This window comes from Piliocolobus tephrosceles, chromosome 4, assembly GCF_002776525.5.
Source record: "Piliocolobus tephrosceles isolate RC106 chromosome 4, ASM277652v3, whole genome shotgun sequence".
NCBI classification, from domain to species: Eukaryota; Metazoa; Chordata; class Mammalia; order Primates; family Cercopithecidae; genus Piliocolobus; species Piliocolobus tephrosceles.
In genome coordinates this window covers 140,701,981-140,720,576 of record NC_045437.1, presented here as the reverse complement: position 1 = coordinate 140,720,576, position 18,596 = coordinate 140,701,981, and the positions used below count along the sequence as shown (strand labels likewise).

Genomic DNA, 18,596 nt, shown 5'->3' with positions numbered 1-18,596 from the left:
GATCTCGGCTCACTGCAAGTTCTGCCTCCCAGGTTCATGCCATTCTCCTGCCTCAGCCTCCCAAGTAGCTGGGACTACAGGCATCCGCCGCCACACCAGGCTAATTTTTTGCATTTTTAGTAGAGACGGGGTTTCACCATGTTAGCCAGGATGGTTTCAATCTCCTGACCTCGTGATCCGCCCGCCTCAGCCTCTCAAAGTGCTGAGATTACAGGCGTGAGCCACCACGCCCAGCCACATTTTTATATTTTTAGTAGAGATGGAGTTTTGCCATGTTGGCCAGGCTGGTCTCGAGCTCCTGACCTCAGGTGATCCACCCGCCTTGGCCCCCCAAAGTTCTGGGATTATAGGCCTGAGCCACTGTGCCTGGCCAAATCTATGCACCTTTCTACCTAAGGATTATTTATCTATGTATTTGATATTTCTTCAAATGTCAATTATCTGTTCATTCATTTAGAACAATTGCCAACTGAATTGAGAGAAACAAGAGAATCAGGCTTTTAGAGATCCACACTTAACATCATCTTTTCCACTCTCTTCTTGATCTAAAATCCTTCCACTCTTTCTTCCACCTGATCCAAAACTCTCCGCCTTCAAAGTTATATTACTTACCAGGCCATTCTGGGCAACATAAGTGGGAAGACCGCTTACTAAAGCCCAATGGTCAGGAGGTGGATTCCTGTGAAGGCCAAAGACAAATGGTGACTCTCAGGGCAGGGATTGCTGGACTGAAGACTAAAATCTGGGCCTTTGCCCTCGCCCTGCTCTCAGGTGGCTCTCAGCAACTGCTTACATTCACTACACCTGACCAAACCCAAAATGTTGGCCAACCATCTTAATGTCCAAATCTAGACATGGAGAAAAGGGTGGCGAATATAACATTTTACTGACTGCCCACCAAGTTTCACTATCCGAGAAAAGAGACAGCATTCATTCTACAGATTGTTATTTGCTGCTGAGCAGAAACAAATACCATCACTTCCCTCATAAAGTTAGAAGCTACTAATACTATGTAGGGAATGAAAAAATTCATCTATGGAGAATTCCTACCATGTGCTAAGCACTAAGCTAAGTGCTTTATATACTTACCCCTCACAATACTATAATTTTTTTGTATTATTATTTTTGCTTGTTTGTTGTGAGAAAAAAACACACACACATAAACATGCATTAAAAACCTCACCAATCATTAGAAAATGAACATTTATAAAACCACATGGACATCAAGAACAGCATTGTCAGCTCCTTGGAAGCCCTTGACTTTCCCCCGCAATCATAACCTTCTCCCTAACCCCAGAGGTAACCATTATTCTGAAATTATGCTAAATTGCATTATTGTTTTTTTGTAGAGTTTTACCTCCTAAGCATATTTTCCTGTACTTGTTAGTTTAATTTTGCCTGTTTTTCAACTTCATTTAGATGGAACCATACAATGTATATTATTTTGTCTGGCTTCTTTGTCACGTTGCTGTAATTCACTCATTTTATTGACTTACAGTGTTCCCTATACTACTGTAGCACAAGTTATCCATTCAACTGTTGGTGGACATCCCCCATCTTTCCAGTTAGGGGATAATATAAACAGTGCTGCTGTCAACATTGGTGCATATGTGCTCTCAGTTCTACATGGTATATTCCTAGAAGTAGAAGTTCTGGGTCATAAGATGTTTGTATCTTCAACTTTACTAGAGGCCAAACTGTTTTCTAAAATGATTGTACCAATTTACACTCCCATCAGTGGTCCATTAGAGTTTCCTTTGTTCTCCATCTCTGTCAATACTTAGTATTTTCAGACTTTTAAATGATAGCCCTTCTGGTGAGGTCTAATGGTATCTCATCATAGTTTTCTTTCATATTTCTCTACAAAATCAATGTTCATGTCTTTTACTCATTTTAAAAAATTACTTTTACCCATTTTTCTATAGTGTTTCCTTCTTAATGATTCATAGGTATCCTTTATGTGTTCTCTCTCTCTCTTTTTTTTTTTTTTTTTTTTTTTGAGTCAGGGCCTCACTCTGTCACTCAGGCTGGAATGCAGGAGCATGATCCTAGCTCACTATAAACGTGAACTCCTGAGCTCAAGTAATCCTTCCACCTCAGCTGCTCACCTAGCTGGGACTTCAGGCACGTACCACCATGCTCAGCTGATAAAAAATTTTTTCACAGATGGAACTGTCTGCAAAAATTATAACAGAGAAATCTAATGTCACAAGATTCCATCTTGCTTCTAACTTTACAAGCTAACTGCCCTTACTTATTCCTGGGCATAGACCAAGCCAATTATGAGGAGAATTTAGTTTATAATTTAACATTGAAGCAAGGATGATAATAGTCCCTTCCCAAAATTGACCTCCTCTGGGGACTAAAACTGCCTTTGTAAGGCTAATGAAAGGCCACAAGGTTAGGGTTATGGGAGGGGCCTGAATTCTGCTAAGATGTAAGTGTAGTTAAACAATAACCAGCCATTGTTCCCTAGCTGGTTTTCTATAATTTTTTTACTGCTCAGGAGTTATGTAGCTGGGGATCACATGATTTATAACGTCCCCTCCTACAGATAACATTACTATTGTACAACCTAAGATTGATCTTTGAGATATTTTTTAGACTTTCACATTCTGGCTACTGACTGACTTTACCTGGACCCATAACTCAGTGGTACAAAGTTTCCTTTGTTCTCCATCTCTGTCAATACTTAGTATTTTCAGACTTTTACATGATAGTCCTTGTGGTGAGGTCTAATGGTATCTCATCGTATCTTTTCTCTACAAAATTAATAAAATGGAGTACCTTCCATAAATGTATTTGTCATTTGCATTTTTTGTAAAGTTCCTCTGTTCATGTCTTTTACTCATTTTTTAAAGTTACTTTTAAATTTGCTTTTACTCATTTTTCAATAGTGTTTCCTTTTTATTGATTTGTAGGAGTTCTTTATATGTTCTTTTTTTTTTTTTTTTTTTTTTTTTTTAAAGAGACAGGGCTCACTCTGTCACTCAGGCTGGAATGCAGTAGCCAGATTCAACTGGTCTTGTGACCTCACCTAGGAACTGACTCACTGCAAGAAGACAGTTTCAATCTCCTGTGATTTTATCCTCAGCCCAACCAACCAGTATTTCCCATTCCCTAGCCCCCTGCCCACCAAACTATCCTTGAAAAACCCTGGCCTCCAAATTCTCAGGGAGGTAAATTTGAGAAATATCTCTGGTTCTTTTGCTCAACTGCCTTAAAATAATTAAACTCTTTCTCCGCTGCAACTCTTGCTGTTCTCAGTGTATTGTCTTTTCTGGGCAGCGGGCAAGAAGAACCTGTCAGGCTGTACCATAGAGATGGGGAGTCTTCCTATGTTGCCCAGGCTGGTCTCAAACTCCTGGCCTAAAGTGATCCTCCTACCTAGGTCTCCCAAAGCACTGGAATTACAGGCATGAGCCACTGTTCCTGGCCCTATGTGTATTTTTGATACGAGCCTTTGTCAGTTATTTGTGCTATAAATACATTTTCTTGTATCATGACTTGCCTTTTTACTCTTCATAGTAACTAACCTCCTAGATGACCCTCAGTGATTCTCACTTCCTTGTATAGTCCCCTCCAACGATGAATCAAAGCTGGTCTCAGTGACCAAAAGAATATGGTGGAGATGAATGTGTTATTTTGAAACTAGATTATGAAAGGCATTGTAGCTTTCACCTGCTTGCTCTGGGGAAGTCAGCCACCATGCCATGAAGTAACTCAAGCAGCCCGTTGTAGAGGCCTATGTGAAAAGGAACTGAGTCCTCCTGCCAATAGCCAGCATCAACTTGCCAGCCATCTGAGTAAGTTATTTAGTAAGCAGATCCTCCGATTCCAGGAAAGCCTTCAGATGACTGCAGCCCACACTCATATTTGACTTCAACCTCATGAGCTACCCCAAGCTAAAAATGCCCAGTTGGTCGGCGCAGTGGCTCACGCTGGAATCCCAGCACTGTGGGAGGCCGAGACAGGCAGATCACCTGCGGTCAGGAGTTCGAGACTAGCCTGACCAACATGGAGAAATCCCATCTCTACTAAAAATACAAAATTAGCTGGGCATGGTGGGGCATGCCTGTAATCCCAGTTACTCGGGAGGCTGAGTCAGGAGAATCTCTTGAACCCAGGTGGCAGAGGTTGCAGTGAGCCGAGATCGTGCCATTACACTCCAGCCTGGGCAACTAGAGTGAAACTCCATCTCAAAAAAAAACACAAAAAACAAAAAACTACCCAGTCAAGCCACCCTTGAATTCCTGACCCACAGAATAATAAATAATAAAGAGAAGCCAGGTACAGTGGCTCACATCTGTAATCCCAGCTCTTTGGGAGGCCAAGGAAGGCAGATAACCTAAGGTTGGGAGTTTGAGGCCAGCTTGGCCAACATGGTGAAACTCCATCTCTGCTAAAAAAAATTACAAAAATTAACCGGGCATGATGGTGGGTTTCTATATTCCCAGCTACTGGGGAGGCTGAGGCAGGAGAATCACCTGAAACCAGGAGGCAGAGGTTGCAGTGAGCCAAGATCATGCCATTGCACTCCAGCCTGGATGACAAGAGCAAAACTCCATCTCAAAATAATAATAACAATAAAGAGAGATAATAAATTAGTATTGATGTTTTAAGTCACTAACTTTTGGGACAATGTGTTATGTAGAAATAGATAAACTAATACACTCCCAAATGGTATATTTTGATATAAATAGAAGTTTTTGTTCTTAATGTGGTCAAATATATCAATATTTTTATTTGTTTCTGAAGTCTTATTTATAAATTTTTTACCCAAAGATCATAAAGCTATTTTATATTATCTTCTAAAAGTGTTACAGTTTGACCTTTTATATTTGGACCCCTAATTCACCTAGAATTTATATTTGTGTAATTTACTTCTTTGTTGTTTTGTTTTTGAGACAGAGTCTTGCTCTGTTACCCAGGCTGGAGTGTAATGGCGCAATCTCAGCTCACTTCATGCAACCTCTGCCTCCTGGGTTTAAGCGATTCTCCTGCCTCAGCCTCCCGAGTAGCTGGCATTACAGGTGCCTGCCACAATGCCTGGCTAATTTTTGTATTTTTAGTAGAGATGAAGTTTCACCATGTTGGCCAGGCTGGCCTCGAACTCCTGATCTCAGGTGAACCACCGGCCTCGGCCTAGTGTTGGGATTACAGGCGTGAGCCACCATGCCCGGCTGTGTAATCTACTTTTGAGGGAGAAATCACGTTTCTTTTTTTTCCATGTTGGTACCCATTTATACAAGCATAATTTATTTGAAAGATCATTCATTTGCTTTAAAATGGCACCTTTGTCATAAATGAAGTGGCTGTATATGTGTAAGTCTGTTTCTGGCTCTTTGTTCTGTTCCATGGATATATTCCCAGGCTGGTCTCAAACTCCTGAGCTCAGGTGATCCACCTGCCTCAGCCTTCCAAAGTGTGAGGCTGGTGTAAGCTATCGCACCTGGCCTAAAATTCTCTTTAGAAGATTAAGAAAATTTTCCTCTATAATGATGATTATGTCATTTTTCTCTTAATGGCAAATTATATAGGTTGATTTTTCTAACATTAAACCAAGTCTGTATTCCTGGAATAAATCCATCTGAGTAATGATGTGCAATCTTTTATATATTGTTACTCATTATTTGCTAGAATTTTATTTAGAATATTTACATCTATGTCCATTATTTGCTAGAATTATATTTAGGATATTTACATCTGTGTCCATAAGGAAGCATACTCAGAACTTTCCTTTCTGTTGGGTTTTGGCATACAGCTTATACTAGCCACTTCTTTGCCTGTTATCATACAATAATTGTATGAGATTTTAATTTCTTCCTTAAATATTAATTAGAACTCAGGCAGTGGTGTGTGCCTGTAGCCCCAGCTAGTGAGGAGGCTGAAGTGGGAGGATCACTGGAAACCAGGAGTCCAAAGCCAGCCTGGGCAACATAGGGAGACTCCATCTCTAAAAAAATATAAATAAATGAATAAAAACCACTAAGTAGAATTTACCTGTGAAAAAAATCTGGGCCTGTGGTATCTTTGCGAGAAGGTTTTGATTTATTTTATTGTAATAAATATTGTATTGCAATAAAACTGTTTTGGTGTTATATTTCTTCTTGATTTTGTAAATTTTATTTTAAATTTTTTTCCTCTTATTCTTTTTTTCAAGACAGGGTCTTACTATGTTGTCCAGGCTGTTCTTGAATTCCTGGTCTTAAGCAATCCTCCCACTTCAGTCTCCCAAGTAGCTGGGATTACAGGCATGTGCCACCACCTGGCTGGGTTTTTTGTTCTGTTTGAGACAGGGTCTCACTCTGTCACCCAGGCTGGAGTGCAGGGGGGCAAACCTGGCTCACTGAAGCCTCAACCTCCTGGGCTCAAGCAATTCTCCCACCTCAGCCTCACATGTAGGACTGCAGGCATGTGCCATCACACCCAGCTAATTTTAAAAATATTTCTGTAGAGACAGGGCAACCACTGGCAAGGCTGCTTTGAGCTGGCTATGTTCCTTGACTGAAGGTCATGCTTCTGTCAAGGTGGTTTGCTCTACAAGACTCTTTTTCATTCCAGATTATGGAAATTTCCTTTTGGGGCCAGAAGTGGTAGTAGCTCCCCCACTAACAGCACATTCTCTTATGGTTCCCTTCATTCCACCCCCACATTTGTAATTTGTCCCTCTGTAAATAAACCGTCACTGAATTATCCTGATTTGAATGTGACACCTATTTTCAGTTGAGACCCTGACTGATACGGATGGATACATAACTCATTACTTTTTCAGCCTTTTTAACTTTAAATATGTGCACTTAAGGCTGTAAATTTTTACATTAAGCACAATTTCACTGCATCACACAGTTTTTTTATTTTTTATAGAGGCTTTAATATGTTATATTTTCATTATCTTTCAGCTCAGAATATTTTCTAATCTCCTTTAATTGATTCTTTTATCCATAGGTTGCTTGGAAGTATATTCCTTTTATTTTTTCAGAAGGATATTTCTTAGTTCCCAAGCATATGAGAATTTCCTAATTAGCTTATTGTTACTGGCTTAGAGCAGTGTTCCCTTTATATTTATTAGGTTAAATTCATTAATTGGATTATTCAAATATTCTATATTCTGTTTGTTGGTTTTAGTTTGCTCCTTAAGTCAATTAGCAAACATAGATTCGTCTATATCTCCTTGTATTTCTGTTAGTTTTTGCTTTATATTTTTTGAGGTCATGTTATGATGTGCTTGCAAATTTAGAATAGTAATATCTTCCTGTAATACTGAGGTAGATCGACCCCTTTATCATTAAGTGACTCTTTATCTCTACTAATGTTCTTTGATATGTCTATTTCTATATGATATTAACATGGTTATACAAGTTTTCTTTTGATTAGCATTTGCATGGTGTGTCTTTTTTCAATCTTTAATGTTCAACCTCTCTGTATTCTCTTTCAGATTAGTCCCCTGTAAAAAGGATATAGGACTTTTCATCATATCTTGGAAGTAATCATTGTTGACTAACTTTTGTATGTGCAGAGAAAGATTAAATGCTGCCAATTAATCTATAATGTAGTCTATAATGCTTATCACTTGTAATTTTTACTTTATTCAGATCAACATTGTTCTTTTAGATACAGATTTTTTTTTATCATATCTCACATTTTTTTCTGTCATTTTGTGCCGGTTAAGACAATTTTTCATTTCAATGCTGAATCATAGTATAATCTCTCTTTAAAATTATTTTGCATGGCAATTGAATTCAATGTGAATAGCAACCAACAATGGTTGCTCAGCATTAACTATACTTACAACAATACGAATGGTGTGAAATGAAAATTACAGGACACCATTGTTTTTGACTAAACTCCTGTAATAGGGGCCCTAACAGATCAAACTAAAAATTAAAATGAAGTCACCTACATCAAAGTTCCAAGTCACTAAACACACTAAATTGTTATCTGAACTTCTGAGAAATCAGGAGAAACAAAAGCCAGTTTTCCAAACAAGCCAGTTAAGCCAGTTTATTTATTTATTTATTTATTTTTGAGACAGGGTCTCACTCTGTCCCCTGTGTGAAGTGATGCGATCATGGCTCACTGTAGCCTCCACCTTCCCTGCTCAATGATCCTCCTGCCTCAGCCTCCTGAGCAGTTGGGACCACAGGTGTGCACCACCATGCCTGACTAATTTTTGTACTTTTTTGTGGAGATGGGGTCTTGCCAACTGCCCAGGCTGGTCTCAAAGTGCTGAGCTCAAGGGATCTGCCCACCTCAGCCTCCCAAATTGCTGGGATTATAGGTGTGAGCCACTGCACCCAGCAACAAGCCAGTTTCAATTGGCATGATAATGAAGTTTCCTCTGCTTTAGTCCTTACACACACACAAAGGTAGCTGAAATAGCTTGATTTCTACTTCTCAGTTATTTTTCTATTGTCCTGTTTCCCTGTCCTGCCTTATAAGAAAACTAGCTTTAAAATGACCAATCTGTTTTTTGTTCTTTGTTCCTATAAAACCAACCCCTTCTGCTCAACTCACTGGAACATTTACTCTATTTTACACAACAAATCATTGCCCAATTCTAGAATCTCAAATAAAACCAATTGAGATTTTTAGACAAAATTTATTGTAACTTTGTCTTTTGACTATGGTTATGACCAAGTTCACACCTAGGCAATAACAACTACATCATGTCTGCCATGGCTAACAACAATCGCACAATTCTATTTCAGAAATGTCAAAAAGTAAAAAACTGCATCTTAGAATCAATGAGAGGTAATGTATTTCTTTCTTATCCAGGCTGGCAATCTTTGTCTTTTAACTGGAACATCTAGTTGATTTATATTTTTAAAAATTATTGGCCGGGCGCGGTGGCTCAAGCCTGTAATCCCAGCACTTTGGGAGGCCGAGACGGGCGGATGACGAGGTCAGGAGATCGAGACCATCCTGGCTAACCCGGTGAAACCCCGTCTCTACTAAAAAATACAAAAAACTAGCCGGGCGAGGTTGTGGGCGCCTGTAGTCCCAACTCGGGAGGCTGAGGCAGGAGAATGGCGTAAATTCGGGAGGCGGAGCTTGCAGTGAGCTGAGATCCGGCCACAGCACTCCAGCCTGGGCGGCAGAGCGAGACTCCGTCTCAAAAAAAAAGAAAAAAAAAAATTATTGGCCAGTGCATTAACTCATGCCTATAATCCCAGCACTTTGGGAGGTTAAGGTAGAAGGACTGCTCGAGCTCAGGAGTTCGAAGAGGACAGCCTGGGCAACATGGTGAGACCCCATCTCTATTAAAAAAAAAAAAAACTTATTGGCTAGGCATGGTGGCTAATGCCTGTAAGCCCAGTACTTTGGGAGGTAGAGGTGAGAGGATCGCTTGAACCCAGAAGTTTGAGACCAACCTGGCAACATAGTGAGACCCTGTCTCTATAAAACACTAACACACTAAATTACTTACTTACTTACTTGCTTAATTAATTCAAATAACTGATATATTTGAATTTGAATTTCACCTTGATATGTACATTTTATTTTCCTACCTGCTCTATGCTCTTCTCTCCTTCTTTCTCTCTCTCTTTTTTAGTGAAAGGGTCTCACTATGTTGCCCAGGCTAGAGTAGAGTGGCTATTCACAGGTGCAATCATAGCTCACTGCAGCCTCAAACTCCTAGGCTCAAATAATCCTCCTGCCTCAGCCTCCTGATTAGCTGGGGCTACAGACAGTGCATTCACATCCAGCATCTATGTTCTTCCTGAACTTTTATTTTGCCTTCCTTTGGTTTGATTAGTCATCTATTTACTATTCGATTTTCCCCTCTGTTAGTGTGGATGGCATATACTGTGACAGCCATTCTGGATGTTTACAGACACTCTGGCTGTCTATCCTGGGCACAAGGTCAGACTGCGTTTCCTAACCACTCAAGTAATGTGTGGCCATGTAACTAGCTTTGCCCATAAAATGTGAGTATAAGTGCTATGTGTCACCTCTAGATGGAGATTTTAAGAGCCAGTGTGTATTTTTCCTCTCTTCTCCGTGGCAAGGTTATTCTATCTTGCAAAGTTCAAAATGGCGGCTGCTTTATTAGCCTCAGCTCCTACCTGACTACAATCCACACACCATACCTCCAACCACACTCGCTAGCTGGCAATGCACACATAGTGGGATGGTGAAATAAATTTTAGTTGTTTATAACACTCAGGTCTCAAGGTCTTGTTACGAAAGCAGAACCTGGCCTATCTTGGCTGAAACAAAGATTTGTGTTAGAAACAGGGTGCTGCCATAATAAAAACCCTAAAATGAGAGACATAGGTTAGGGACTGGGTGGTAGGCAGCAAGATGAGTGTTATCAGAGGCTAGTAGGATGTGATGCTGGTCAAGCAGAGACAAACAGAGAATTGCGACCTCTGACCATTTAAGAGACAGATAATGAGTTAATAAGATTGCGGCTCTAGAAGCTAGAAAAGGGACTAGGAAACAGAATTGTTGAAGAGTATATTTTTGATAAGGTAGAAAAAAAAAGAGAGATGAGCTTTAGCAGAGAATAAGGGTGTCAGGCTGGGTGCTGGGGCTCACGCCAGTAATTCCAGCACTTTGGGAGGCCAAGGTGGGTGAATTACTTGAGGTCAGGAGTTTGAGACCAGCCTGACCAGCATGGCAAAACCCCTATCTCTACTAAAAATACACAAATTAGTTGGGCATGGTGGTGCACGCCTGTAATCCCAGCTACTTGGGAGGCTGAGGCAGGAGAATCGTTTGAACTCAGGAGGAGGAAGTTGTAGTGAGCCGAGATTGGGCTGCTGCACTCCAGCCTGGAAGATAGAGTGAGACTCCATCTTAACAAAAAAAAAAAAAAAAAAAGAAGGGAATAGAATAAGGTAATCAGTCCTTATGCAGGCAGGAATGAAATAATAGAGATAATCTAGAAATTGAGGAACTTGAGGCAACTTCTCATCCTCACCAGTAACAAATAACTCTGAGAACTTGTTTATCTGGGTGATGGGATTATTACGGTTTGGTCTGGTGACCAAACTGAATCAGCATGTCGTACCACACCCACTCTTTGAGGATTAAGTTGGCATGCAGTAAAGCCCTTTAGTGGGACAAAATTGTTGTAGGGGATAAGACTAAAGGTGTGGCTCTCCCACCAACCGAATTACAGCCTCAAGGCCTCTGCAATTAAGTTGAGAAAGAGGGCTATGTCTCAAGACAGAACCATGGATGTGGCTTTTAGCACATGGAGAGGATTCAAACAGAGAAGAAGGTAACCAGGTTTTTAAGAAAGGTCTGCTAACCAAAAAACTGTAAGCCTATATTTAAAAAGTCTGCAACTGTTCAAATCTTCTAGTGATCATAGAGTCCCAGCTACCTAGATGCAGGACTGAGAGCATTCTTTTCTTTTCATTGTCCTCCTCGGTCACACATGAGGGGACATTGAGAATAGGCTTTCCGTGAGGGCTGAGTCAGTTCCTTTGCAGCTTCCTGCTTTTGCTTTGCCTCCTTCACGTACCAGAAGAGTAGCACCATTGAAAATCCCTGATTTCACCCCAGTCTTATTCTATACATCAGACTCTAAGGTCCAGACAAACCACTTACTGGCACTGGTTGTGAGACTGGGACTCAGAGCACCTGACTCACAATCTGGTCCACCGTAGCCCTCATCACGGCTCTGGTCAAGTCTTCCTCTTTCTTGGGCCTCACTGCTCACCCTCTGAGTCTCTCTACCATCTTACACTGCCTCCTTCCCACTCTCCCTGCCTCTAATCAACTGTGGGGTCTCATTGGATTTGGTCATTGTTGATCTTGGAATGAGTATCTTTTGGAAGTTGATAATGTACCTGCAGTTTTCCATGTTTTGAGATGTGTTAAAATAAAAACTATAGGAGGTCCTTGTTTTGGACGAAGCTCTGAACTAAGCTCCAACAAACCAAACTAAAAACCAGCGTGGAGTCACCCATGATAATGTTTCACCTCATCAAACGTAAACTAAGTTGTTTTCTGATCCTCTTAGAGATTAGGAGAGAGGTAAAAGCCAATTTCCCAAAAAGACCTGTTTCAATCTTTAACAGGCGTGATAATGAAGTTCCTCTGCTTTAATCCTTACACACACACACAAAGGCAGCAGTAACCTGATATTAATCAGTTATTTTTCTGTTGTTCTATCTCCCTCTCCCACCTTATAAGAAAAGTATCTTAAAAATAACTAACATGTTCTTTGATGTTTGCTTGGCTTTCTTCAGCCCTTCTCTGTCTATAAAGTCAATCTTATCGGAACACTTCCATATTTTATGGAATGAAGTGTTGCCCAATTCTAGAATCACCAATAAAGCCAATTGAGATCTTTAAGCTAATTTATTGTCATTTTGTCTTTTGACAGGTGAAACTTACGGGATTACTTTGATGTCTTCTTTGCCATGCAGGATGTAGTCAATGACCTTGTAAAAGTTAATTTCCTGGCAAAAGAGAGAAAAATTATAGTTTTTTTTTTAGACGGAGTTTTGCTCTTGTCGCCCAGGCTGGAGTGCAATGGCATGATCTCAGCTCACTGTAACCTCTGCCTCCTGGGTTCAGGTGATTCTTCTGCCTCAGTCTCCCGAGTAAATGGGACTACAGGCATGCACCACCATGCCTGGATAATTTTTGTATTTTTAGCAGAGACAGGGTTCGAATTCCTGACCGCATGATCTGCCCACCTCAGCCTCCCAAAGTGCTGGGATTATGGGTGTGAGCCACTGCGCCCGGCCAAAAAATCATACCTTTAAGAGTCAATTAGAAGTTCAATAGGAGTATGTCCTTAAAACAGACTTTGTTCTTTTACTGTCGTATGCCCTGTGGTTTTTGTTGTTTTAATAAATTAATGTTTTTATTGATATATAGTAATTGTACATATTTTGCCCCATGGTTTTCAGGAATCACCAAGCCTGGCCATAAACTCCCTCCAAGGATGTGCCTGGGCTGTCTTCTGGTGCTCCCTGTCCTCTGCTGACTTTCAGGATTCAGCGTGCTCCACCTTGGAGCCAGCTCACAGTGGCCAGGCAGAGGGCTGGGATCTGAGGCTGGGAAGAGGGATAGGAAATTCTCTAAGAGGATCTGGAGGTTGAGTGGGTGCAAGTTGATCACACAAATACATTTTTGTCATACCCAGATAAAAGAGAGTTGAGAAGCCAGGGGGCAAAAAAGTACTCAGGACACATAGCATTGTTCCCAGAATGTAACTCTCTGCATGCCTGGTTGCTTACACTACCTGCTGTAACTCAAAAACCAGTTTTATCTGATAGTTGCTGAAACAACCTGCTGCAACTCTAATTTTACCCACTGCCATTACTCATCAGTCAAAACTTGCCAGCTCCCTAGACCCTTACTGGTGTCAATTAACTTTCTCAGAGAGCAACATGTAATATTTCTCTTTTTTCTTTTAGACACAGGGTCTTGCTCTGTCACCCAGGTTGGAGTGCAGTGGCGCAGTCATGGGGGTGCTCACTGTAGCCGTGAATTCCTGGGCTCATGTGATCCTCCTGCCTTGGCTTCCCAAAGCACTAGGATGACAGGCATGAGCCACCATGCCCGACCTCATTTCTCTTTTTTATAAAACCTTCACTTTCTCTCTGTTCTTTGGACATACCGAAGACTACTTAGTCTGCGTGTATGCCCTACATTGCAAGTCTTCCTTTGCCTGAAAACATTAAATTTAGAGATTCATCTCTGCATTTTAATTTTGACTTTAATAAGTGCAAGAAGAAAGAGATAAAGACGGCTGCCAGAATCTAGGGAGATGGGAAAGTGGTCAGGAGGTTCCCATCCCAATTAAAATTACAGCCAATCAGCCATCCTTCCTGCAGGGTGCAACTCTATGGTCATAGCCCCATTTCTCCTTCCTGCCTACCACTCAGCTGTTCTCTTTGCTGAGTCGTCACTTCAGACCTACCTTCGCAATCATGCTTCATGCCTCCAAACTAACTCTCTGCCTCTTCCATCTCTCCTACCTCCTTGCATTGTTAAAATTCCCATTCTCTTAAAGTAGAGCTCTTCAATTACATTACTCTCTAGCATACAATTGGATGTTGGCATGTGGCTCCATTCCCCTAGCTCTCCAGGGGAAATTCTATTACCTTTTTCTTAGGTCTTCTGTATGCCCAAGTGTGATGAGCAACTATTTCACAAATGAGAAAGCTGAGACATAGACAGAGGAAAGGACTCACTTGTAGCAAGACAGTGAACCAAAATCAGAACCTGGGTCCTTAATTCCCAGCTCAGTGCTTTTCCTCTATGTCACCTAAGGTTAACAGCTTAGTGTTTTACTGTCTGCATCACTGTCACCTTGAACAGGGTTGCTCAGGGTGTAATCCGTGGACGAGTGCCAGTCTGCGAACTCTTTACTATTCCAGGAGAAGATAAAAACAGAGACTGAGAGTCATTTAGGAAGTTTTGTAACAATTTGACTGAGTTAGATGAGGTCTGCTTAATTGAATAAAAGGGGAAGGGGCATATATATGTGTGTGTATATATATATTTGTGTGTGTGTGTGTGTGTGTGATGGAGTCTTGCTCTGTCACCCAGGCTGGAGCACAAGTGCAGTGGCATGATCCAAGGTTTATATTTTGTCTGTCTTTACACAATTTTGTTTTTCTAGGAATATATTTTGTCATATTTTTAAAAGTAGCAATCAAAACATATTGGAGGCATGACTTACTCTCTTGAGTACGCCTGCACTCCCCTTTCTTGAGTGTGTTTTTCACACACACACATACACACAAAATTGGAAATTTTTTTAAAAAGAAAAACCAAACTGTTACTTTACTACAGGTATTTTGAGAAGTACCTCCCTAGAGATTTCAATGCAGATACCTGGGCTCCACCCCAAGCCTTCTGACTCAGAACCTCCACAAAGAGAAATTCCTGAATCAGTTACAGATGTCTGAAGGTCTGTTTGGTTGATGGGCAATGGTCACCTTCCAATTCATAAGGGAGAGGCTCTGCTGCTCAAAGCCTAGCACTGGCGGCAGCTGCACTGACTGAATACTTCCAGGAGGCAAGCTCTGGTTAAACAAAAGACAGAAGCTGAAACCATCCAATGGCATAGGCTACCCCCAGGGGTAGTGAGCTCCCTAAAATAGGAAGCATCCAAGGGGAGACTAGATGAACCCTGAAACACGATAAATAGAATGGAGCTGAGGCTAGACCTAGAGTGAGGATTCCTGTTCTAGTTTCGGTCCTACTATGTGTGTTCTCTGGGCCTCAGTTTCTCTGGCTGTAAAATTAGATAGGTGGTATGTGTTTGTTGCTGCTGTTAAGTAGCAGCTCTCTTTCCCCCAAGCAAAGGATGGAAACTAATCATATAAAACTGTCTTAATGGAATCAGGGCCGGGTATACAGATAGAAGCCCTGCAGCTTTGTTCTCTCTTACTCCCTTTCCTGTCCTCTTCCTTTTCCATTAACCCCTGGTCAAGGCAACTACCATGGAACTCTAAGTTTCTAAGGACAATGGGGGAAAAAGAAAATTGTATTAGATAATCCATACCCTCCCAGCTATGATTTTAAGGTTATGATTAGTTAGCAATATCTCTCAAAGATCAAAACAGATATATTCTTTGGCCCACATGTGGTAATGGATCCTAGAGATATACTCCCAAATGTGGGTAAAAGTATTATTTGCCCCATCCAGGGGTCTTAGCTAGACTGCTTTAAAAAGTCTGGAGATGATGTGAGGTCTCTTATTAGGAGAGTAGTTGTACAGTGGTTACCACATGTTTCCAGAGTGAGATTGCTGTGCCTGTGCTGATAGGGAAAGATGACAAAATATTCAGTTAAGTAAAAAGAGCAAGGCACAAAATAGAATCATAACTTTAGTGCAGAGTGGTGGTGGTAGAATATGTATACTTCTCCGTGATTATCTGGATATACATAAACATTCCTGCCAAGAGAGTTTGCTAACAGCAGCTGCTTCACGGAGGCTGACCAGGAGGAAAGGGGCGTTTGATTTCTTAGGGAGTGAACTTTTCACTGTGCTCATATATTACTTTTTCAACATACAAACAAATTTTCTTTTTTTATATTTTTTACTTTGCTTTATTTTATTTATTACTTTTTTTGAGACAGGATCTCATTCTGTCACCCAGGCTGTAGGGCAGTGGCACAATCTTGGCTCACTGGAGCCTCAGTTTCCCAGGCTTAAGCAATCCTCCTATCTCAGCCTCCTAAGTAGCTGGTAATACAGGCACATGTCACCATGCCCGGCTACTTTTTTTTTTTTTTAGTTAAAGACAAGGTCTCACTTTGTTGTCTAGGCTGGTCTTGAACTCCTGGCCTTAAGTGATCCTTCTGCCTCAGCCTCCCAAAGTTCTGGGATTATAGGCATGAACCACTGCACCTGGCAAAACAAACTTTCTTAAAAATATTTTTAGGCCGGGCGTGGTGGCTCAAGCCTGTAATCCCAGCACTTTGGGAGGCCGAGGCGGGTGGATCACGAGGTCAGGAGATTGAGACCATCCTGGCTAACACGATGAAACCCCGTCTCTACTGAAAAATACAAAAAACTAGCCAGGTGAGGTGGCGGGCGCCTGTAGTCACAGCTACTCGCGAGGCTGAGGCAGGAGAATGGCATAAACCCGGGAGGCGGAGCTTTCAGTGATCTGAGATCCAGCCACTGCACTCCAGCCTGGGTGACAGAGTGAGACTCCGTCTAAAAAAAAAAAAAAAATTTTTTTGAATAGTCAAGTTGTTCCTTGTAAGCAGTTCTAGAAAGCAAAAGTGGCTGCATTATATCCTAGGAGGTAAGTTTCTGCCTGGGAAGGGGAGAAGGCAGAGTTCCAGGACCTTATTGACATCTTTGTCTTGCCCTAGGGCCACCTGTCCTGGGGCCTGTGCTGCCCACTGTACTCCCGGCAGGCTCAGGGCTTCCTGGGCCTGGCTGCTGTCCTACCCAGGGTTTCCCACGAGAGTCTTTAGAAAGGTTAGAAGTGGACATTTTTAGGCCGGGCACAGTGGCTCATGCCGGTAATCCCAGAACTTTGGGAGGCAGAGGCGGGCAGATCACTTGAGGTCAGGAGTCTGAGACCAGCCTGGCCAACATGGTGAAACCTCATCTCTACTAAAAATACAAAAATTAGCCAGGCACGATGGTGGGGCGCCTGTAATCCCAGCTACTTGGGAATCTGAGGCAGGAGAGTTGCTTGAGTCCAGGAGGCGGAGGTTGCAGTGAGCTGAGATCGTGCCACTGCATTGCAGCCTGGGCAACAGAGTGAGAGTCCATCTCAAAAAAAGAAATGGACATTTTTTTGGAATCCCACAGGAGAATCAATTTTCTTTCCCAAAAGTAACAAAAAGATCAGTGTACTTTGGGTAACTAGGCTTTTTCCACACACTGTAGCTCAGTCAAAGTCTTTAAAGCCATATTCATGTATAAATTCACCAGCCTCTGGAAAGTCAAAACTGAGCCATCAAAAGTACCTTTGTTTCCTTCTACCTGAGCAGCTGACACAAGGGGCTTTGAAAGAGCCACAAATACCCATGGAAATATACCACTTTTTAAAAGACTGCTATTTTTTTTTCCCATGAAGTCTATTTAGCCTGTATAACTTTTAAATACTTAAAACATACACACACTATTTTATTTTTAAAAGGAGATGAAGCAAGATGTAGCTGACATTGTGAGGCTTTTGACCTAAGATTTGGGAACATTAATTAGTTGGAATTCAGACAAAAGCTGTATTTCCAAGTGAATGTGGCAGATGAAGTGTGAGAGGGATGTTAGAAGGCAGAGGGAATGTTAAAGGGCCTAATTTAGGCCAGGTGCGGTGGCTCATGCTTGTAATCCCAGCACTTTGGGAGCCCAAGACAGGAGGATCACTTGAGGCCAGGAGTTCAAGACCAGCCTGGGCAATATAGCAAGACCTCATCTCTATAAAAAAAAACAAAACAAAATAAAATGCTGCAATTGGATGAGACTAGAGATCAGAATCTTAAATGCCTAGAGAGGTCTGATTTTAAAAAAAATGAAATCAGGGCACAGATGTACATAAAAGAGAGTGGTGGGGGCCGGGCGTGGTGGCTCACACCTGTAATCTCAGCACTTTGGGAGGACGAGGTGGGTGATCACTTGAGGTCAGGAGTTCGAGACCAACCTGGCCAACGGGCAAAACCCCGTCTCTACTAAAAATACAAAAATTAGCAAGGTATGGTGGCAGGTGCCTGTAATCCCAGCTACTCGGGAGGCTGAGGCAGGAGAATCACTTGAACCAGGAGGCAGAGGTTGCAGTGAGCCGAGATCGTGCTGTTGCACTCCAGCCTGGGTGACAAGAGCAAAACTCTGTCTCAAAAAGAGAGAGTGGTGGGGACTGTGGCAAACTAGAGAGCTCAGGCCACATCCCAAGGAGGTAGCTGCTACTAGCCCCAATCAAATTTGCCCTGCTGGATTGTGGGTCCAGTTTTGATTAATCATCCACCTTTTCAAAAGAAACTGAGAATTCAGATATTTATGGGAAAGACTTTGATTTTTAAGGGTTAGCTGCCAATTTCCCAGCACTTTGGGAAGCCAAGAAAGGAGGATCACTTGAGAACTAGGAGGTCAAGACCAGACTAGGCAACATACCAAGACCCAATCTGAGAGAAAAAGAGAGAGAGAGAGAGAG

The 18,596-nt window shown here is 41.7% G+C and overlaps 1 protein-coding gene across 2 annotated transcripts in view; it reads right to left on the bottom strand.

The window, feature by feature from the left end:
- Positions 1 to 18,596, bottom strand: part of PDE6A (phosphodiesterase 6A) — a 91,650-nt gene that overhangs the window by 50,617 nt on the left and 22,437 nt on the right. For both annotated transcript variants that reach the window (XM_023227065.3, XM_023227066.2), the window contains 2 exons: positions 12,358 to 12,422; positions 613 to 679 (listed from right to left, as the gene is read on the bottom strand). In XM_023227065.3, the coding sequence (XP_023082833.2) occupies positions 613 to 679; positions 12,358 to 12,422 (132 nt within the window). The remainder of the gene's footprint in view (positions 1 to 612; positions 680 to 12,357; positions 12,423 to 18,596) is intronic.